The 22,180-nt window shown below is 46.1% G+C and overlaps 1 protein-coding gene across 1 annotated transcript; it reads left to right on the plus strand.

The window, feature by feature from the left end:
- The first annotated feature begins 432 nt into the window (after window positions 1-432).
- On the plus strand, window positions 433-22,118 carry CRTAP (cartilage associated protein). The gene is made up of 7 exons (XM_024566105.3): window positions 433-1,006; window positions 5,344-5,493; window positions 9,455-9,626; window positions 13,751-13,879; window positions 17,180-17,325; window positions 18,356-18,439; window positions 21,696-22,118. The coding sequence occupies exons 1-7, from the start codon at window positions 536-538 to the stop codon at window positions 21,747-21,749; spliced, it is 1,206 nt and encodes a 401-aa protein (XP_024421873.2). The 5' UTR covers window positions 433-535; the 3' UTR covers window positions 21,750-22,118.
- The last annotated feature ends 62 nt before the right edge of the window (window positions 22,119-22,180 follow it).

Here is a 22,180-nt window from a genome sequence, read left to right on the forward strand (position 1 = left end):
GCGGAACATATTGTAAAGTATATGACCATCTAACCACTATGCTGAACACCTGAAACTAATATAAAATTACACTGAATGTCAACTGTAATGGAAAAGTAATATTAAAAGGAGGTCATTAAAATAAAATTCTAAGGCATAACTATAAAACATGCAAACCCTCAGATCCTCCAGCTCAGACTTGCTGAATGACCTGCGTTTCCACAAGTCCTCAGTGACTATAAAAGTGGCGCTAATCTATGATCCATTGGGATAGCGTCTGCCTCGCAGACTGCCTCCCAAACCACTGAACAGCCGAGCCCCCAGCACGGGTGGGACAGTGTGGGAACCAGTGGTCAGCGCGCCCTTCCCAGGGCACCCTTCCTGTGAGGGCAGCTGCGCCAGGACCCTCCGTTTGTTTGGGGAGGGGTGGCCGGACGGGGCGGGCCTGAGGCTGTCGTCTCCGCCTCCCAGGCTGTCGGCCAGCTGCCTCTCGCCGTTCTTCTTCCTTTCCTTCTAGCTCCTTTACTTCCTTCCTTCTCTCCTTCCACCAGGCGTGATGGAGCCGGGACGCGGGGCTGCCGTGGCGCTGCTGGTGCTGCTGTGCGCCTGTTGCGCGCTGCTCTCCGTGCGCGCCCAGTACGAGCGCTACAGCTTCCGCAGCTTCCCGCGGGACGAGCTGATGCCGCTCGAGTCGGCCTACCGGCACGCCCTGGACCAATACAGCAGCGAGCACTGGGCGGAGAGCGTGGGCTACCTGGAGATCAGCCTGCGGCTGCACCGTCTGCTGCGCGACAGCGAGGCCTTCTGCCACCGCAACTGCAGCGTGGTGCCCGAGCCCGAGCCCGCCCCGGGCCTCGCCCGCCACCCGGAGCTGCGCCTCTTCGGAGGCCTGCTGCGCCGAGCGCACTGCCTCAAGCGCTGCAAGCAGGGCCTGCCAGCCTTCCGCCAGTCGCAGCCCAGCCGCGAAGTACTGGCCGACTTCCAGCGCCGCGAGCCTTACAAGTTTCTGCAGTTCGCCTACTTCAAGGCAAGTCCGCCCCGCCCCCTCTGTTCTGGGCCACGTTCCACCGCCCTTCCTGGACCCGGCTGTCCGACACCCAGTCCTGGCAAAGGACGTCTCCACATCCCGCCCCCTTCTTCATCTTAGAGGTGGAAATACTTCATCTAAGGCGCTGAATACAAACAGAGGACATCTAGCAAAGTGTCTGGCACCCGGCCGAGTGCCCGGTAATTGTTACCTGTTATTGGAAGGCAGATTCATCTTTTCAGTATATACCATTAAAGTCCCTTTTTCTCAAGTGAGTGGTGACTTTCAATAGTAGAGCTAAAGAGGACCTGAGGCGCTGGCTAGTCCCTTTGAAAGAGGAGGAGGTGGAGGCCAGGAAAGGGCAGGACTCACATCCCCGCCTGAGGAGCCGAATTTAGCAGTGATTCATCAGGGTTGGTGCCCTCTACTGTCTGTCTCTCATCTAGTATTCAACACAGTCGGCTTCCTCCTTTTGGCTGCAGTGATTCCGCCTGTGATTGCTGGCTAAGAATAGCCACAAATTACAGTCCTTTATCCTCTGAGTCCTTACTCTGGGGACCCACAAGTTTTAAGAATGGACTGAATTCCCTGTTACTGGATAAAGAGGCTTTAACTTGGCAAGTCTTCACTGGGTTTTGCCAAGAGAGCCCGCTAAAAGCCCAGGTTCTCCTTCATCTAATTGAAAACTATTTTTAAAGGAATACATTGCGTTTATTTTAATGACTACAAAATTAGATGCAGGCATTGGCCAGACTCTGGAGGTGGAAGTTGGTTGATTTGTTTTAACTTTGCTTTGAGTCTTTGGCCTGCAAGGTCTGTTTTTCGTATTTCCACTGAAACAGCCACGTGTATATTGCAGTCATGAGTAATACAATAGCATAAAACCCCAAGTGGAAGAAAAACTGGGATCTTTTATGCTTGGATGCAGTTTTGTAAAACATACCAGTTTTGTGACTGTTTGTCCTGGCAATAAAAAAAGTTTAAAAATGGAACCAGGAATGAGATTAATAAATTTCCATGACATTGAAAAATAATGGCTGGCCCATTTAAGCACTGTTTTTTAAGCAAAAAAATGACTTGTTAAATTCTTTCTCTTTTTTTGTATAGCTTTTGGCAAAGACAGAACCAAAATTGAATCACAGAATCTTGACTTGTAAGACTTGGGAGTAGCAAAAGCTCTGATTTCTTTAATGTGTAGATGAATTTGAAACAAGTGACGTGGGGAAGAACATTTTACTCGATGTGGCCCCGAGGCCTGGGTTTTCTCCTTGATCGCGACATCCTCAAAATTTAGGAAGTTCATAGCTTTTCTTCAAAACCCTTTATAGGTCTTGTAACAATCACTTAAAAGTCAGTAAAATACCATCTGTCATAGCATTTTGAGATCTCTCATAGGGCAGAAAAATGTTAAGAATTTTATTAATAAATATTAAGAATCTTCATTGCTTCAACTGAAAATCACTGAGAAAGTGATTTTAGGTGGTGATATTGTATGTTGTTTTTTTTGTTGTTGTTCCATAGGGATGTTTATGTTTGCACGTTTTGTTTCTGGGTAGAGAGAAAATGATTGGTGACAGGCAGGTACATCCTCCTTGACTCTGAAAGGCAGAGGCAGATGGTGCTGGCTGCTGTGGCGGATTTGGGTAGATGCTCCCGTGCCAGGCTGATGGCAGGCCCGTGTTTCAGGTGAAGGACAAAGGCCTGATTGAACACACTGGGTCGGGGGGGGGTGAGTTCAGACTGCCAGAGAGAGGTGAGGAGGTGCGGATGTGCCATCTTGTCGAGAAGGGGCCATCCTCCTGGTGTGTAGCTCTCAGTCCCACTATAGATTCCATGTCACCAGCCTACCTTAGGTTCATGTCACTCACTGTGGGTTCTCTCTGTGGCTGCCATCTCCTTGAAATGCTCAACTTCCCCACAGGCCAAGGGAAAAGTGGGTCCAGCGCTTTATCAAACCCTTAATGACTTTGAGCAGACTGAGCCGGCTCCCTTGCAGGCACCCTTGTCCCATGCTTTGCCTGGGTGTGGACTCTGTTCTTTCCCAGCCCGAAGGCCTGCCACCTCACTGACTTAGGAGTGGCTGGTTTGGCAGGTAGCTGGGGTCCTCTCATGCAGGTGGCTCTCTCTCAGGAACCCATGGCTGGGTAGGGGCTCCCACCCTCCTTCTCCAGAACCTGGCTAGAGTCTGTCTGAGGTTTAGCTGCCAAGATGTGGCTTCATGTTCCAGCTGGCCAAGCCTGGGTTAAAGTGCATAAAATCACTCTTTCCTCTTCAGGAAGGGGTTCCACTTTGTAAAGGCAGGTCCTACGTGAGAGGCCTTGAAAATCCCACTCTATGCCCCTCTTTCTACATGCTCTTCGGAGAATTTGAGAATCTAATTTCATTGGCAAATGCTGTCAAACGGCTGCATTCACACCTCCTCCCTTCCTTCCAGCTTCCAGGCTGGCCTTTCCCGCCAGGACTCTGAAGCTTTCTGTAGAGCCCTTTCAGACGCAGTCTGCTGGCCACTGACCCGTGGTCCCCAAGTGCCAGCACTGACACGTGGGACTCTGCCGTCATCCTCACCCACCACTTCTCTGTCCAGCCACTGCCATTGTCTCTAACTGAGTTGGCCCTGTGCCACCCTTTGATTCTCAGGAATCCAAGTGTGACAAATATCCCTTTCTTTTCTCTCTTCAAACCTAATTCTCTCATCCCTGCCTCCAAGTGTCCCTCAAGATTGGCTGAAGGAATCTCTGTGCACATGTATGGTGCCTACCCTGCCCCCACCAGGTTGTGCCATGATTCCAGGGGACACCCCGAGATGGGACATCAATGTGTGGGGGTCCTCTGGTTGTTGGTTATGTGTCCACACAGGGAGGTGCCCATATCCCTGTCTTCCTGCCCTCTTAAGCTCCCCTTCCCCCACAGCCCACCATTCTTCCCTGAAGACCTCTGCCCTCCGGGGCTCTGCCCACAAGGGTGCTACAGCTGCCACTCCAGGGCCACAGACCTTGCTTCTCCTGAAGCTGCCAAGGGAAACATTTTAGGGAAGTCTCTCTTCTCCTTTCAGGCCAGCCGGCTTCTGCCCATGGCTCCCTCTCCCAATTCATTCTCTCCTCGCACTTGCCAAGTTCCCTCAATGGCACAGGGCTTTTGTCACATGCGTAATTTCTGTGTTTTGTCCAGAAATTACCTCCCATGAAGCAGTAAAGCTCAGAATCAGTTGGCCACTGCCTAACTGGGGAGATGAGAAAGGGGGAAAGAGAGCAAAGATGGATTACGTTTTACGATAGTGTTGTGTAGTCATAACATGTGTCCCAGTCACCGACCCTGTGTGCTGCCTCGTCCCAGGAAGTGCACCAGGACTGAGGAATGACACTGCTGGGTCCTAAAAGGATCATAGTCTGGACGGGGAGAGAGACACATTAGCTGAGGCCACAGAGTGGCGTGAAAGCAGGAGGACAGAATATTGGGGACAAAAAAGGTCCTTAATCGAGGTTGCTAGGAGACAGGGAGGACTCACTTCAGTGTGTGGTGCATGAAGGCAGGGATTTTCCCCCTTATTTTGCCTGTTGTTAGTTTCTAGAACAGTGCCTAGCATGCAGGAGGCGCTCAACAAATGTCTGCTGAGTGAGGGGGTGAGTGGAGTGAGGAGATGGTGGCCGTTGCTGAGGACAGCGAGCAGAAGGTTCTGCAAGAAATGGGAACATATTGATATGTCAAGGTTTGGGCAGAAAAGATGTGGTCCAATCATTTGGGTGAGTAGAGGGACATTCATTAATAAGGCAGTTATGCACAGAAGCTGGTGACAGTGGTGTGTGACCACCCTGAGGCCAAAGGGGCAAAGGAGACAACCTGGAAGGAGAGAGACTGTATAGAGAGGGCTACCTTGAGAGGAACTGTGACTTTCAGTTAAGGGACAAGAGCAGGCTGAGGTGACTAGGCAGGGAGGGAGCCAGGAGACTAGATAACCCAGCTTTACTCTCTTCCCTCCCTTTAGTCTCCTAACGGGGTTCCTCATTGATGAACCCCACTGGAAGCTAAAGGGCAAAGTAGTCGACTGTTACAGTTCACACGGTTCACAAAGGCCAATCAGCCCACCTGGGGTACGGAGCCAGGTGGAGATGGGGGAGAGTAGATGGTGAAAGGCCCACGAAGCTATCTGGCCACTTTCAGGGCATAAACTCTTGTCCAAAGTAGTTGGACCAGGTCTTGATGGGCTGTAGAAGTTGCTGAACCCTCAGCTGGAAACACTGTATAGAAACAAAAAGTTACTGAAAGACCCAGTGGACCTTGTTTTGCAAAAATCACTGCTCCCCATCCATTGAGTCGCTTTTGTCTTCTTTGTACTTCAGGCAAATAACCTTCCGAAAGCAATCGCAGCCGCTCACACCTTTCTACTGAAACACCCTGATGACGAAATGATGAAGAAAAACATGGCTTATTACAAGAGCTTGCCGGATGCTGAGGACTACATTAAAGACTTGGAGACCAAGTCATATGAGGTATAGCTGGAGGTTTACACAGTGGTCACGTGCAGTGTGAATTGTCGAAGAACAGCTCTAGCTATCGAAGGACTTCTAGTGAGTTTTGATGACATTTGATGAATACCATGAAAATAGAAATAATTGACTTCTTAGCATTGATCCATTTAAGAATGAGATTTTACATTGCATGATGCTGTTAAAGCCACTTTTCCTTTAAATGCTTCATTTTAGAAATATAGTCATTTGATTGTTCAGTTTTTTAAAAATTATTTTTTATTGAATTTGCTATTACAGTTGTCCCAATATTTCCCCCTTTGTCACCCTCCACCCAACACCCCTTACTCCCTCAGGCCATCCCTACACCATTGTTCATGTCCATGGGTCATGAATATAAGTTCTTTGGTTACTCTCCTTCCTCCCTGTACTTTACATCCCCATGGCTATTCTGTAACTACCTAGCTGTACTTCTTAACCCCTCACCTCTTTGGCCACTCCCCTGTGCTCCTCTCCTATCTGGCAACCATCAAAATGCTCTCTGTATGCATGATTCTGTCTCTGTCCTTCTTGTTTGCTTACTTTGTTTTTTTATTCTTTTTAAAGATTTTATTTATTTATTGCTAGATAGAGGGGAAGGGAGGGAGAAAAAGAGGGAGAGGAACATTGATGTGCGAGAGAAACGCCCATTGGTTGCCTCTCACACACCCCCAACTGGGGACCTGGCCCATAATCCAGGCATGTGCCCTGACTGGGGTTTGAACTGGTGACTTTTTGGCTCGAGGGCTGGAGCTCAATCCACTGAGCCACACCAGCAAGGGCAGTTTGCTTTTTGGATTCAATTGTTGATGGATATGTATTTATTGCCATTTTATTGTTCATAGTTTTGATCTTCTTTTTCTTATATAAGTCCCTTTAACATTTCATATATAATGGTTTGGTGATGATGAACTCCTTTAGTTTTTCCTTGTCTGGGAAGCTCTTTATCTGCCCTTCGATTCTAAATGATAGCTTTGCTGGGTAGAGCAATCTTGGCTATAGGTCCCTGCTTTTCATGACTTTGAATATGGCTTGCCAATCTCTTCTGGCCTGCAAGTTTTGTTTCAGAAATCAACTGATAGTCTTATTGGAACTCCTGTGTAGGTAGCTAACTGCTTTTTTCTTGCTGTTGTTAAGATTCTCTCTTTATCTTTAACCTTTGGCATTTTAATTATGATGTGTATTGGAGTGGGCCTCTGTGCATCCATCTTGTTTGGGACTCTGTGCTTCCTGGATTTGCATGTCTGTTTCCTTCACTACATTAGGAAAGTTTTCTTTCATTGTTTTTTTCAAATAGATTTTCAATTTCTTGCTCTTTCTCTACTCCTTCTGGCACTCCAGAAGGAGTAGAGAATGATGGGAATGTGGGGCCTCTTGACGTTGTCCCAGAAGCTGCTTACACAATCCTTGTTTTCTTCCTGTTGTTCTGATTGGTTATTTTTTGTTTCCTTATGTTCCAAATCATTTATTTGATTCTCAGCTTTATTAACTACTGTTGTTTCTCTGTAAATTGTTCTTTATTGCAGTTAGTGTATCCTTTGTTTCTGACTGGATCGTTTTTATGCTGCTGAGGTCCTCACTAAGTTCCTTGAGCATCTTTATAACCAGTGTTTTGAACTCTGCATCTGATAGATTGCTTATCTCCATTTTGTTTAGTTGTTTTTCTGGAGTTTTGATCTAGTCTTTCATTTGGGCCATGTTTCTTTGTCTCCTCATTTTGGTAGCCTCCCTGTGTTTGTTTCTATGTATTAGGTAGAGCTGCTATGACTCCCTGTCTTGGTAGTGTGGCCTAACGTAGTTGGTGTCCTATAGGGTCCAGTCTGGGTACTCAAAGTAAGCCCTCCTTGTGGGCTGAGTACACCCTCCTCTTGTAGTTGAGCCTAGGTTGCTGATGGCAGATCAATAGGAGGGATTTACCCAGACCAGTCAGCTGCAAGGACTGGCTGTGACCACTGACCACCAACCTCTGCTCTCCGTGGAGGATCAGCTGTGCAGGGGCAGGGTGGTGCTTTTCTGATGTGGTCTGTGGTTGTCTACTGGGTGTGCAGGCTCTGGGATTTCCCAGGTGGTGCAGGCCAAGGTCAGCCCCTAGCTGCGTTTTGCCCTGGGCCACCCTGCCTGAGCTATAAAGCAGTCTAAGAAGGCTGCTACTTGTGCTGGGCTTAGAGATTCCCAGACAAAGCCAAATTGTGAATCTAGGCTGGTTGCTGCTTGTGCTGGACCTGGTGCCATGGAGCAAGAGGTATGGGGGCTGGGGGCTCACTGAGGACAGCTATTGCTTGTTTGATAGGATTTAGTAAGTTGTGAAGCATGAGCCAAGACCAGCCATTCATATGGAAAAATCATGGTTAACAGTTTGGGTGGGCCTATAAATTCAGTGGGACAGTCTCAGGGGATCTCCAGGGTGGGGCAAACAGTGTTAGCCAGGTCGATGGAGTCTCAGATATGGCACTGGACTTTTGGCTCTGCGGCTCGGGGGGAGGACTCAGAAAGGGATAATGGCTTCTCCTCGCCTTTCTGTCTGAGAGAAAACTGGCCCCCGGCTTTTGCCTGGATACTAGACACTTAGGTTCCTCCCCGTGTGCCTTTCAAGCTGCTACCCTGGTGCTGGAGCTCAGAGAGAGTGCATGTGACTAAGTCTGTGCGTGGGTTCTTTAAGGGGAACTGCTTGGGACTCAAGAAGTTTCTTCCACCCACTCAATCCCCACTGATTTTTGCAGCCACAGTTATGGGGACTTATCTCCTGGCACTGGGACCCTAGGCTGGGGGGCCTGGTGTGGTGCTGGGACTCCTTGCTCCAGAGATATGTCTCCCAAATTCTTATCCACCACATGTCTAACTTCCATTCAACTTGATTTCTGATGGTTCTGAGTGATGGTTGTTCTATATTTTAGTTGCAACTTTGAGGTGGTTGTGAGAAGAGGGGAGCCATGTCTGCTTACGCCATCATCTTCCCCCTGTTTATTTCAAGGCCGGTCTTGGCCCCTCCAGGTTAGCAGGTTTGGCATGAATCTGAGATCTCTACTTATGTCTTGTGAGACTCCGCCTCTTCCTCAGCCCTCCTTGTTTCTCTTTTACCTGGTCTGGTCAACAATTAGCAGAAATTCCTCGAAGTTTCCACCGCCTGGCACATGGCCGCCCTCCCCAGGAATTGGTGCTGGTATGTGTATGGCCTTCCTGTTTCTTACTTCACTCTTAGGGGCCAGTGGTTCGACCGCTGCTCTGACGCTTCTATCTTTTCCTCGATTCAGTTTGTAAGATCAGCGTCACTGAGGTATAATTTATGTAAAATTTAATTGTGAATTTTAAATATGCAGTTCAACAGGTTTGGACAAATATATGCAAGTCTGTAACTACCACCATAATCATGATACAGAATATTTTCATCTCCCCTAAAATGTCCCCTCATGTCCCTGTGTAGTCAAGCCTTTGTCCCAGCCCCGACCTCTGGGTGCCCCTGCCGTGATTGCTGTCACTGTAGTTTCCCCTTTATCCCTGACTCAAACCTGATTTTATTATTAAGAGCCTGCTCCTTTTATAATTAAATGAAATAAGAAACGTTCCATTGCCCTGGCCGGGTTGTTCAGTTGGTTGGAGGGTCGTCCCACGCACCAAAATGTTGCATGTTCGATCCCCGGTCAGGGCATATACGGGAGAGAACTGATCCATGTTTCTCTCTCACGTTGATGTTTCTGTCCCTCTCTCTCCCTTCCTCTCTCTCTAAAATTAATAACTGTATCCTTGGTGAAGATTTAAAAAAAAGGAAAGGGTAGAAAGAACTAGGCATAAATTAAGTCACTAATTGGCTTCATATTTAATTAAGGGTCAGCGTGGTCCCTTCGGAATTAGTGAGAATGGAGCTCATTGATGGTCCGATTCCTTTGGGAGGACAGGTGCACCTCCCTTCCCATCTGGGACTTTCATTAGCCTCTCGTTGCTCCCCCAGAGCCTGTTCATCCGAGCCGTGCGGGCGTACAACGGCGAGAACTGGAGGACGTCCATCACCGACATGGAGCTGGCCCTTCCCGACTTCTTCAAAGCCTTTTATGAGTGTCTCGCAGCCTGTGAGGGCTCCAGGGAGATCAAGGACTTCAAGGATTTCTATCTGTCCGTAGCAGGTGGGTGGGGACTGCATCCCAGACGGCGTGGCCTCTGAGGAGCCTGTTGAGCATGGAGGACACCTGCAGAGATCAGACCTGGCAGGGGCTTCTGCAGGGACAGGGAGCATAATGTCCAAGCCCAGGCCTGCAGAGGACATTTATTGGATCAGCCCTGCCCAATTACAGATTCCCCACAGGCTTCTGGAAAAATAAAGACGGGCTCATGAGTAGAAACTCATGCCTCGTGGTATGAGATAACTCGAATGGTGGAATCTTGTCAGAACACAGAGAGGTAGAAGGAAGAGTATAATGAGCCTCTAAGTAGTTGTCACTATGATAACTTTTGGGGGAAAATTTCTGATCACGAAACAATGAAGGTTCATTATAGCAGGTCTAGAAAACACGGGAAAGGATGGAGAAAGAAAATGTAAAACCCCACCCGGAGATAGCCCAGATTTCCTTGGGGTTACGTCTGGTGGGCAGCGCCATTCCAGAACGTGGGGAGTGGCCACGACGAGATTTCCCGACTGGTCGAGGGAACAGCGATCCTAGAACTGCACCTGGTAGAAGGGGTGCTCTGGTCAAAGAGGCCTGGGAGTGAGATGAGTGTGGTCTGCCGCTTGGAGAGGCCCTGCGCCCTTTGATGGTTCAAGGCTTGTGGTTTGGCGGTTATTGAATCCAGGCTTTTTAATTTTTTTAATCATTTTTTTTTGCTTAGGTGTCTGTCTCTTTTTCCACAGAGTACCTTTTTTTCTCCTTGCCAAAACTGTTTTCTTGTAAAAAATTTTAAACATTCAAAAACTAGAGAGATGAGCCCCGGCTGGTGTGGCTCAGTGGATTGAGCGCTGGCCTGTGAACCAAAGGTTGCCGGTTGGTTGCCTGTCGGGCATGTTAGGGAGGCAACAGATCGATATTTTCTCCCACATCGATGTTTCTCTCTCCCCCTTCCCTTCTCTCTTGAATGAGAATAAAATAAACCTTTAAAAAATGTTTAAAACCATTTAACTTTAAAAAAACTCTTAACTAGACGCCAGTCCCCGTTCTCTGCTTTCTGTGTGTAGTATCTCGCTTGTGCAGCCCCATGAGGAAGTGGCGGCAGCATTCTCCCCATTTTACAGCTGAGAAGGCTGAGGCGTAGAGAGGTTAAGTGTTGTGTTTATTGTCCTCAGGGGAAGGGCTGGGATTTGAACCCCGGATGTCTGACTGCAGAGTCTTACTTACCTGTTAACCCTAATGAAATAGAGTCTTACCAGGTGGGGCGCATTATACTTGAACTTCAGTTTGTTTTTGGCAGGCACTGCATGCGCATCATACAAACTGAAAGAAACGAAAGGCCGTGTGTGGAAAATGAGTCTCCGTCTGCAGCAGTCAGGGCCTGACTGGCAGTAGATGGCACACGTCCAGCAGGGTAGCCCACGAAGGGTGATCTACTGAAGTGTGGGCGAAGGGGAGCCCCAAAGGGCAACACAGGACCCCAGGGCTACTAGAAGTGGGCCATTGTCTCCTAGGCTGAGGGGAGGGAGGAGTTACAGGCAGCAAAAAGGAGGTCTTGCTTCCATCCATTTCTCTTCTGCCCATTCCACTCACCCCCAAAGGTAACCACTTTTATTAGCTTCTGGTTAATACTTCTAAAACATTTGCTTTTTAACAAAAACAAGCAAAGCTAAGTTATTTTTGATATACCTCATATAGATAGGTAGATAGGTAGGTAGGTAGGTAGGTAGGTAGGTAGGTAGATAAAGATATGTAGTTTTATTTTAGTTTAGGATATTTTAGTTTTATTGTTAAATAATTTCAAACCTATAGAGAAGTTGCAAAAAATAGAAAGAACTGTCATATACTTCTACCCAGATTCACTACTTTTTTTTAAATTGATTTTGAGAGAGAAAGAGACATCAACTTATTGTTCAACACACCCAAGCACTCACTGATTGGTTCTTGTATGTTCCCTGACTGGGGATTGAACCTGCAACCTTGGCGTATAGAGATGATGTTCTAGCCAACTGAAATACCCAGCCAGGGCCAGATTCGCTAATTTTTAACATTGGTTGTGCTACTTCATCCTTCTCTCCCTATGTGTGTGCATAATTGCTCTTATTTCAGGACCACATGAGAGTAGGTTTTGCACATCATGACCCTTTAACCCATAACACTTCAGTGTATTTCCTAAAAACAATAATACTCTCTGCATATCCACAGTGCAGTTATTACATTCAGGCAACTTAACATCGCTGCAGTACTTGTATCCAATCAGCAGTCCGTATCCTAATTTTGTCAGTTGTCCCAATAATATCTTTTCTATTCAATAGAAACTTTTTTGCCTGGTACAATCCAGCCCAGCATCATGTTTCCTAATTATTTTCTTCTTTAGTGTTTTTTAGTTTGGAGCAGTTCCTTGGCCATTCTTTGTCCTTTTATGCCATTGTCATTTTTGTCATTGATATTTTTTAAGAATTTAGGCCAGTCACTTTACAGAACATTCTTCAGTTTGGGTTTCCATGATGTGCCCTCACAGTTATGTTCCGGCTGTGCCTGCTTGGCTGGAACAGTGCAGAAGTGCCCTTCCCATCCAGATGGGTATCACGTCCAGCTGTGCATGGTGGCTGTTTGCCCCTGATGGGTGATGCTAATATTTAAGCATTTGGTTAAGGTGTGTTTCAGCTTCCACCTTCTCTGCAATATACTTACTATTTTTCCTTTTGAAATTAATAAACAATGTGTGGAGAGTGTCCATCAAACTCTGTGTGTCTCTCCAATCCCCAATCCTATGATTTAGCATCTATTGAGGGTTCTTGCCTGAATCATTGTTTTTTCTATAAAAGGTTGTGTATATACAAATCCGTTTTCCCCTTATTTTCATGTCTGCTTCTTTCCCACAGAACAGGTACCATACTTGATACACTGTTGTGTTCTTTGTTTACTCCACTTAACCACATGTTCTAACAAGTACAGAGACAGTGTGTCTTTTTTTCAGTTGCTACTGAATACTCCATTGGTGGGGGTGGGGACAATATACTACAGTGCATTCAATTATCTGATGGACATTTGGGTTGTTCCAATATTTTGTCATTACATATAATACTGCAATGGGAAATTTCAGGCTTTTTTGTCTAATTATGGAGGCGTATTTTTAAAGTCAGCTTAAGTGGGACTGATTGTTCAAAAAGTAAGCGTTTCTGTAAATTATCTGGTATTTTGTTACCATTTTGCATTTCTACCAGCAATGTAAGAGAGTGCCTGTTCTTCTACAGTCTTTGTAACAAAATGTGTACCATTATTCTGGAGCCCTTTGCTTCTAGCTGCTTGAAGGGAGCAAAGGCAGGGGCCAAGGACCACATGGGAGATATGGGGGGACCAGGCCAAGAGGTAGCATTCATTAGTTGCTGCATTTCACATTTCATTGGCACAGCCAGTCATAGGGCACCCACTCAACTGCAAGGGAGGCTGGGAAATGTAGTCTTTGATATCTTTCTGTGTTGTTTTATTTAGGTCCACCTATTCTTTTTTAAAGTCTTTATAGGTTCTATTGTTGGTATGTATCATACTTTATTAATCATCATCCTATTAATTGGCATTTAGGTAATTTCCAAGTTTGTTTGCTGTTACAAACAGTGCTGATGGGTGGCTATGTCTAAAAAAAATTTCCCAGAACTAGACTGCTGGGTCAGAGGATACGTGCATTTTAACCTTTGATACATTTTGCCACATTGCTCTTTGAAAAATGTGTTCTCGTTTTGCTTCTACCAACAGAAATGAGAGTAAGGCTTACCATTCTCTCCCTAACACGGGTATCAGCATATTTTTAAAAATTCACCAATATAACAGTTTAAATTATCTTCAGTGGCATTATATTTCTTAATGACAAATAAGGTTTAGCATCTTTTCACAATATTTATTAGTCATTTTTATCATTTCTTCTCTCTTAGCATCTTTTGGACCATTTTTATATTGAGTATATGCCTTTTTTTGTTACCTTTGAGAAACTTTGCACATTAAAGATTTCAGTCCTTTATCATTAGTGTTGCAAATATTTTACCTTTATCACTGATCATTTTTCCCTTTATCATCTGGGAGGTGGGGTAGACGCATTATTAAGAAAGTAACGAGTGCGTGGCTCTAAAAATGTGCGTGTGTTCCTTCAGATCATTACGTGGAAGTTCTGGAATGCAAAATACAGTGTGAAGAGAACCTCACCCCTGTCATAGGAGGCTACCCAGTGGAGAAATTTGTGGCTACCATGTATCATTATTTACAATTTGCTTATTATAAATGTAAGTAATGCTCTTCTTTGAAATCTTGGGCGTGGTACTTAATCCTTCTAAGACTCAGCTTCCCCCTCTGTAGAAGAGAGATCACTCTTACCTATGGTTTTGAGATCAAGGTTACATCATCAGCATGGTGTGGTGACTCAGGGCGCAGACCCTGGAACCTGACTGCCTGGGTTCAGTTTCTAGCTTTGCCACTTACTCGCTTCTCTGTGTCTCCGTTTTCTCATCTGCGAAGCAGACATAAGAGCACTAACTAAGACTGAGGTGAGGAATAAACCGGTTGATTGACGTGGAATGTGGAGGGTATTCACACGCGGGCACGCAGCAAACTCTACGTCAGTGTTTGTTCTTTCTGTCATTACTCCCCTTCCTTCCCAGCACGGGCCTTGCTTTTCTGATTGTTAGGGTTTCATTCCAGCTGGCTCTCCCTCGGCCTGAAACTGGAGTTCATCAGCCAGAACATTCCAAGGGGGCAAAGGGAAACAAATGCAAGAAGGAAAGTCGTTCGGAGCTGAGTCTTCAGAGCAGGTCTTTTTTTGGTGTCTCCTTCTCTTCCTGTGACCCACGTTGCCGAGGGCCACTTGTTTGAGCAGCATGTACCTTGGCGGTTCAGTGACAAGCACAGGAGGATTATTAGGGACAGCTGCAGCAGGAACTCCGCTGTCCTATTGATGAAATGCCTCAGGGGCAGGTGACCGGCTGGGTTCCCCTGGGCTACCCTTCAAACTTAGGGGTGGCTGGCCTCGGGCATTCAGGGAAGTCCTGGGAAAAGTGACAAATGACCTTGACTTCTATAGCCCTCCTTCCCCGCTGTGGACGTTTGTTCTTGGTTGGGTTCCCTCTTCCTGCATCAGCCACCTTCCTTTTTATCCCTCCTCCTGTCCTCTTCAGGGCATACTGAAAGACTTGCCTGCTGAAGGTTAAAAGAAAAAAATTGTTTTCTCTACATATATATTTTTTAATTGTTAATTTTTGCTTCTCATCAACATTGTTCCTCTGAAACAGTCATTTTCACCAGGTCTTCCTGAGTTCAGTAACTTGCCTTTCTCAGGACTGAACTTGATCTTCTGGCAGCCTCATCGGCACCTAAGGACCCAATGAAAAGCTTTGCTTTTTTAGTTGGAACATGTCCGAGATCAGCCAGAGAGCAAGGTGTGTTTTAAACAGGTGTCCTTCCCAGAAGTCCCCATCCATGGGTGGCAGGGATGAGGTCTTATTTGTCGCTGTATCCCTGGCACAAGCTGTTTGGTAGGGGACTATTTAGCATAGGGGACGAGAGTCTGTTCTCCATAATCTACAAACATAATCTCTTCCATGTGAGACAGCACTGAGCGCACGGTCGGTCCCCGGCAAATATTTACTGACTACACTCTAGTGTCAAGGGGATAGTTTCTTACTAGGTAGTGTTTTGCTTGTGAAGAGCCCTCTTTTTTTAATATAAGTGATTGATTGATGCTTTCTTTCAAAAAGGCTTGTAGTCTAGGCTTGTTGCAGCAAACCAAACATCCGGGAGCTATAACAGAGAAACATGGAAGCAAAGAACCCATTCCCTTTCCCCCTCCCCTTCCCCCCACCCAGTGCTAGCCAATTGCTTTTGTTCGTCCACACTTGGAAGAGCCTGTTATAATGAGAATCATGAAAAATATGCACATAGTTTAAAAAACAACTTATTATGAAAACTTCAGAACACCTTAGAGAGGATGGCATAATGAACTGCAGTCTGCCCATCACCGGCTTCAACTTCCACCAACACTTTGCCAGTCTTGGGTTCGCAGTTTGACTATTTTCAGTTGGATTAAAACATAACTAGTTTTTTCATTTTAAAGATTTTGTCTATTTATTTTTAGACAGAGGGGAAGGGAGGGAGAAAGAAAGAGAAAGACATCAATGTGAGAGAAAAACATCAATTGGTGGCCTCTCGTATATGCCCCGACTGCGGACCAAACCCACGTCCCAGGCACATGCCCTGATGGGAATCAAAACCAGAGACCTTCTGCTTTGCATGGTGACGCCCAACCAACTGAGCCACACTGGTCAGGGCACATAACTAGTGTTTTTATTTCATTTTCATGAAAATCTGTGCTGGCGCTTCACTGAGCTAGCCCCCTGCTGGACTGTGAAACGCGGGGAGAATGCATCAGGCCTTGGTTCTGCGTGCAGAAAGCCAGGAAACGGGGAGTTTAGAAGTGTTCCAGACACTTACAAGACTCTGGCAGCTCACTGGTCTTCTGAAATCCGCACATGCTCTAAAAATTGTCTGCTCTATCAGAAACTGTGGCAAAGACTTTTAAACACTGGAAACCCGAACATCTAGCTTTGCTTACTGCTCCCCAGGAAATCTTTGTTTATTAGGGTGATAGGTACACAGTATGAGCAAAATTTGCTTATCAATATTGGCTTCATTAAAATCTGCTGTGTCTTTCTGAGGACAGGCCTTGCGGATACCTTGGCTCTAAGACCCTGGCTTTAAAGTTGTCATTACCAGAAATAGCCACTGGGAGGCATGATTTATTCATATCCAGGCTTTGGTTATTCTGGTCAACCAGAGCTTGAGCAAAGGTAGTGTTTTCTGATTATAAATTGGAGTAGAATGTGCCAGAATGAATACCCAGGGCCTTGTGACTCATCACTTCTTCTTCGTTGTCCCCTGCCCTTGAGGCAAATTCCAACCCCTGCAAAACTCCTATGCTAAAGGTGCTGTCATAGACTGGGCAATGCTAGGGAAGGAGGCTGGAGGTGGGAATCTCACTTCCAGGAAATGAGAAGACCAGGTGGATTTTCAAATCTCTTGCAGCCCAGAGCATCCACCATCCTTCTGGGTTTTCTAGGCCTGGTTTAGCTGTAGGAGGGCCCGCCTGGGCCTGGGGATTGTGGTGTCATCCAGATGGGACCCAGGCGCTTGGGGACCTAGATGGCAGGGAGTGGCTCATTTGCTAAGCACATCCTCCCTAACTCCCTTAGCCCCTTTACAGTCTAGGTCTTGGGACCCAGCCTCCTCTGGTTCCAGGGGTGTGAGCCCAGCTCAGGTCTCCAGAGGCCAAGGTGGAAAGTAGTAGGCATTTCCGCACAGGCATCTGCGTAATGAGGAACCTGCATGTTTTGAAGCTCCAGGCTGCCAGGGAGACCCAGTCTGTGACCTGCCACTCAGGGGTGATCCTGGTTGGTTGCACACTACCCACTCTCTGAAGGAGGGACTGCAGAAGGGGCTCGTTGGCGACCTTTTCCTTTAGGAGGCTGCACTTGAAGAAAGGGTGGCCTGTGATAACCACTGATTTCCCGTTCCTCTTTTCTCCTCGACCCCAGTGAGCGACCTGAAGAACGCAGCCCCCTGTGCGGTCAGCTACCTGCTCTTTGACCCCAGCGACCAGGTCATGCAGCAGAACCTGGTGTATTACCAGTACCACAAGGACAAGTGGGGCCTGTCGGACGAGCACTTCCAGCCCAGACTGGTGAGTGCCAGGGAGCCGCCTCGGCTCCAAACCTCCCCTTCAGTCTCGCTTTCAGGAGGCTGCTTCCCACCTGAGGAGAAAGGGTGGTTTTGGAAATAAAGGAAACGAATTTCTTTTCTTGTTTTCGTCTGTTAACACTTTACTACTCTATTCTGATTTTTAAACCAGTAAAAATTCTACAGATTTCAAGCATTAGAGAAATATTTTACTTAGAAAGTGAAATTGCCCCATCATTCCACTTTCTCTTCAGCCCCTGCCTATAGCTGTACGTTTAGTCATCTGTGCAGCATGAATTCACTTATTTTTACAGAAACGGGCTCATATTTCACATACGGGCTCTGCATCCTGCTTTTGTTTTCATTGAATTTCCTGGGGTGACATTGGTTCCCAAAACCATGCCTGTTTCAAGGGTACAAGTCACTGGAACATCATCTGTACACTATGTCGTGCGCCCATCGCCCCGGAAACTGGCTTTGTCTGTCTCACCATTCATCACGGACGTTTTCCAGGTCATGCGGCACACCTCCTTTGTTATCACTTGTAACCCCATCACAATAGGCTCGTCAGTGGATGGACCATCACTTACTTCCCATGATGGACAAACTCAGCTTCCCAAGTGTTCGGAACTCCATGGATTACATGTTACATTCAAAAGGTCTCTTCCAAATGATCTTTGTTCTTAATTTGCACTTTCATTGGGATTTCTGTATGGTGTTCTGGTTTGCCATTCACTCGTCTTCCTTCGCACCTGCACCCACACCTTCCTGCCCCCACGCACGCCCCTCCCCTCATACATTGTCTCATTCACTGGACACTGGCCACTTTTTAAAAATTGTGATATAATTCAAATACAATAAAATTCATGCTTCATACGTCACCGTTTTATTATATTCACAGAGCTGTATGCCCATGACCACTATATAATTTTAAATATTTTCCTCACCCCCCCCAGAAAAAATCCTACGCCTCCTCCCAGTCCTACCATTAAAAGGTTGGTCATATAAACTCTTCTCCGTCTGTGTCCGAACAGGAAGCCGTTCAGTTCTTTAACGTGACTACACTCCAGAAAGAGCTGTACGACTTTGCGAAGGAAAATATAATGGATGATGATGAGGTAAGTTTTCCTAGTTAGCACACGTCTGGCTAAGAGAAAATATTACTCACAACTTCGCTAAAAATCCCTGGAAGGCGAGTCATCCCTGAAATAAGAAACAGAAGGCGACCTTGAGAAATGCGCTTTCTGTGGGCGTGTTAATGAAAGTCAGAATACCGGCCTGGGGAAGACGGGCTTTCTAGGAACCGGGCTGATGGGCCACGCTCCCTCACGGTGGGGGTGGTGCGATGCGCCAGAAGTCAGGAGCCGTCCAACCATAAGCTTTTTACTTTATAAAAACACTGAATTTTCAATTACTCCTCATCTGGAAGACACTTGGAAACGCCCACCCTGATTTTGGGCGATTTATGAGATTGATATCTTTTTTGTTGTTGTAAATTAGGTCCTTGCTCTCCTGACTCTCACTCAGCTGACTCCTTTCTCACGTACGGAGAGTGATTGTGTGGCTGGGCAGCCTCGTCCCAGTAAAGCCATCATTAGGGGTGGCGTTTAGAGAGATGCATTTGGAACAAACTGGGAAATGCTCCCTGAGACAGCTGGGGACATGCCATCTATTGGGAGTTGGAAGAGAGCTGTGAGCTTGTTCTGGTCAGACCGCTCCCTTCATAGGTGAGAAGTTTGGGGGACAGGAAAGTTCTGTGAGTTGCTAGGCCAGACCCAGGGGCCCTGCACCTCCACATCTGCTCTTTCCACTGCCCCAGGTTTCCAAGCAACAACACTAAATAACACATCACCCTGGAATTTGATTTCTGTGCACGAATTTGCTTGGGATGGACCCATCTCTAGCATTCATTTAACTCCCTGGAGCCTCAGTCCTTTATGTATAAAAGGGGACTGATAATGTTGCTCTCACATGGTTGGGGAATGAAACACTAGGTTGCCTGTGGACGGGCTCTGTGAACTGGGAAGTGAGGCACGTGCTGTGGGTCTCGGGCCAGGTCCACTGAAGCAGATTCTGAGATACGGTCTCAGGATGCTGCGAAGGAAGAGATGCTGCTGACATTCCAACAGAGTCGACTGCTGTGGTTTGTACAGTGGAGAAAAGTATCTTTTGAAAAAGGGGGAGGAGTTCAGTTTCTGATTATCCAGAGGCAAGCTACTATCGATATTTTGGCATATATGCTTCCCGTTTTTTCCGGGTATATGTTCACTATCATTTCACTGTGCAGTTCACTGCACATTTTCCGGTATATGTTCACTATCAACTCAACTGTAATTATATATCATGGCTTTTCCATTTAACACTGTAATGTGAGCAGTTTTCCTTGTTAGGTTTTTCTAGAGCAGCTTTATTAATATATTATTCAAATACTATAAAAGTATTCTTAAAGTATTCAGTTCATTGGGATTTAGTATATTTATGAAGTTGTGCATCCAACACGACTCTCCAGTTTTAGAGCATTTTCATCCCCCTAAAAAGAAACCCCAGACCTATTAGTAGTCACTTCTCTGCCCTCTGCTCACCTCTCTCACCTCTGCCCCCAGCCCTTGGCAACCCCGAATGCACTCTCTGTCTCTATGGACTTACCTGTTCTGGACATTTCATATAAAAGAATCACATGATATGTGGTCTTTTGCGACTGGCTTCTTTTATTAAGCATAATGTTTTCAAGTCCAACCATGTCGTAACATGTCTCATGTTATATGTAAAAATTCCCTTTTATTACTGATTAATAGTCCACATTAATATGCCACATTTTGTTTATCTGTTCTTCTGTTGATGGCCATTTGAGTTGATCCTGCTTTTTTGACTATTTTTGAATAATGATGTTATGAACATATTTGTGCACAAATTTTTATTTGGACAAAAATATTTGATTCTCATACCCAGGAGTATATACCTAGGTTTATAAGGAGGAGTCGAATTGGTTGGTCACTGTTGGTTAGCTCGTTGAGAAAGTGCCAGATCATCTCCAAAGCGGCTGCACCATCTTACATTCCCACGAGCATTGTGCGAGGGGTCCAATTTGCTACGTCGTCATCACCACGATAGTGTTCGTCTTTTTTATTATAGCCGTCCTCGCAGTGTGAAGCGGTATCTCACTGTGGTTTTGATTTGCATTTCCCTAGTGACTAATGATGTTGAACATCTTTTCATGTACTTATTAGCCATTTGTATATCTTCTCTGGAGAGATGTCTCGTCTATTCAAACCTTCTGCCCATTTTTTAATTGGGTTACTTGTCTTTTTATTGTGGAGTTGTAAGAGTTCTTTTGATGTTCTGACCGTGAGTCCCCTGCCAGATGTATGAATTGCAAATAGTTTCTCACAATCTGGGGGTTGTCTTTTTCATTTGCATTTTCTTTCATTTTCATTTTCTTAACACACAAAAGTTTTAAATTTTGGTGAAATCCAACTTATCTGTTTTTATTTTGTTACTTGTGTTTTTGGTGTGATATCTAAGAAATAAATGATTGCTTAAATCAAGTTTACAACTCCTATGTTTTAAGATTTTTATAGGTTTAGCACTTACATTTAGAACTACAGTCTATTTTGAGTTAATTTTACATATAATGGATGCATATCAACGTGCAAAAAACCCCCACAGCTAACACAGTAAATGCTGAAACAGAATACTTTTCTTCTGAGGTTGGGGATAGGACGAGAATGTCCACTCTCTCTGTTTCTATTTGACGTTGTCCTAGATATTTTAGCTAGGGCAGTGTGCAAAGAAAAATAAAAGGCTTCCAGATTGAAAAAGAAGTAAAACTACCACGATATTCATAGAAAACATGATCTTGTCGTTCCCATTGACAGGCTGAGGGCGTTCTCCTCCTCTTCCTACTTGGTTTGGGTAGTTTTATCGTGAAGATTCAGTAAAGCTCTCTTGTGTCACCGATGAGGAAACTAATTCAGAAAAAGAACCCAGGTCCTGGTCCTTGAAAAGCTTGTGGGCGGGTGAACGAGGCAGAAAGGAAGAGACAGTCAGTGTTCCTGTGGTGTATGTGACGGCTGGTGGGATGGTAGAGGCGTGGGGAGGGAGGCACTGAGCAGGGTGTTTCAGAGGCTGGCTGGACTGCCCACCTCACACTGGCCACCTGTGGGGGCTGCAGAGCACTTGACTCCAAGTTCATGTGGAGTGGAAGCCAGGTGCCTTCCCAGGGAGAAGCCTGGTTCTCGGCCCAAGGACGGGGGGAAGAGGCTGCTGCAGCCCAAGCAGGCAGCTGGCAATGGCCCCTTGGAAACAGTTTCTGCTCACCAGCTCTCCTAAAGCCAGGCAGCCCATGTAACAGAGGTGTCCTGTTGTCTCTTACAGGGGGAGGTTGTGGAATACGTGGATGACCTCTTGGAGCTGGAGGAGACCAGCTAGTCCACAGCAGCCAGAGAGACTGCCCTTCGAAGTTCGGAAAACACAGATTCTTTGCCTTCCCTTTCCCCGTAGCCCACCTTGTTGATACCTCAAAGCCTTCTCTTTACCCTGTGAAGTGAAAGGGAAGCCCCGTCTCTCACTGCATATAACAAGGGGTGAGCCTGCCTTCCCCATGACCACCGCTGCCTCCCCCTCTTCACACCTGCTTTCTCTGTGTTCACACCTGCCTCTCCACCTTCACACCGGTCTTCTCCATGTTCATACCTGCCTTTCTCACCATTGTGGTTGGAAGGAGAGTCTTCTATTTTTTTCCCCCAGAAAAATTTAATACTATTTTTAAATAAGAAAGATATTCCTAAAATATGATAAGTTGAGAAAACCTACTTTGACCTTCCTGCTCTTCCGGATGTTAGTCTTTTTCACCCCTGTGC

This window comes from Desmodus rotundus, chromosome 8 (assembly GCF_022682495.2).
Source record: "Desmodus rotundus isolate HL8 chromosome 8, HLdesRot8A.1, whole genome shotgun sequence".
Classification (NCBI taxonomy): domain Eukaryota; kingdom Metazoa; phylum Chordata; class Mammalia; order Chiroptera; family Phyllostomidae; genus Desmodus; species Desmodus rotundus.

Coding starts and splice junctions, on each gene's coding strand:
- CRTAP (XM_024566105.3), top strand. CDS start 536: ATGGAGCCGGGACGCGGGGCTGCCGTGGCGCTGCTGGTGCTGCTGTGC. Junction 1,007..5,343: donor TGCAGTTCGCCTACTTCAAG/GCAAGTCCGCCC, acceptor TTTGTACTTCAG/GCAAATAACCTTCCGAAAGC. Junction 17,326..18,355: donor AGCACTTCCAGCCCAGACTG/GTGAGTGCCAGG, acceptor GTGTCCGAACAG/GAAGCCGTTCAGTTCTTTAA.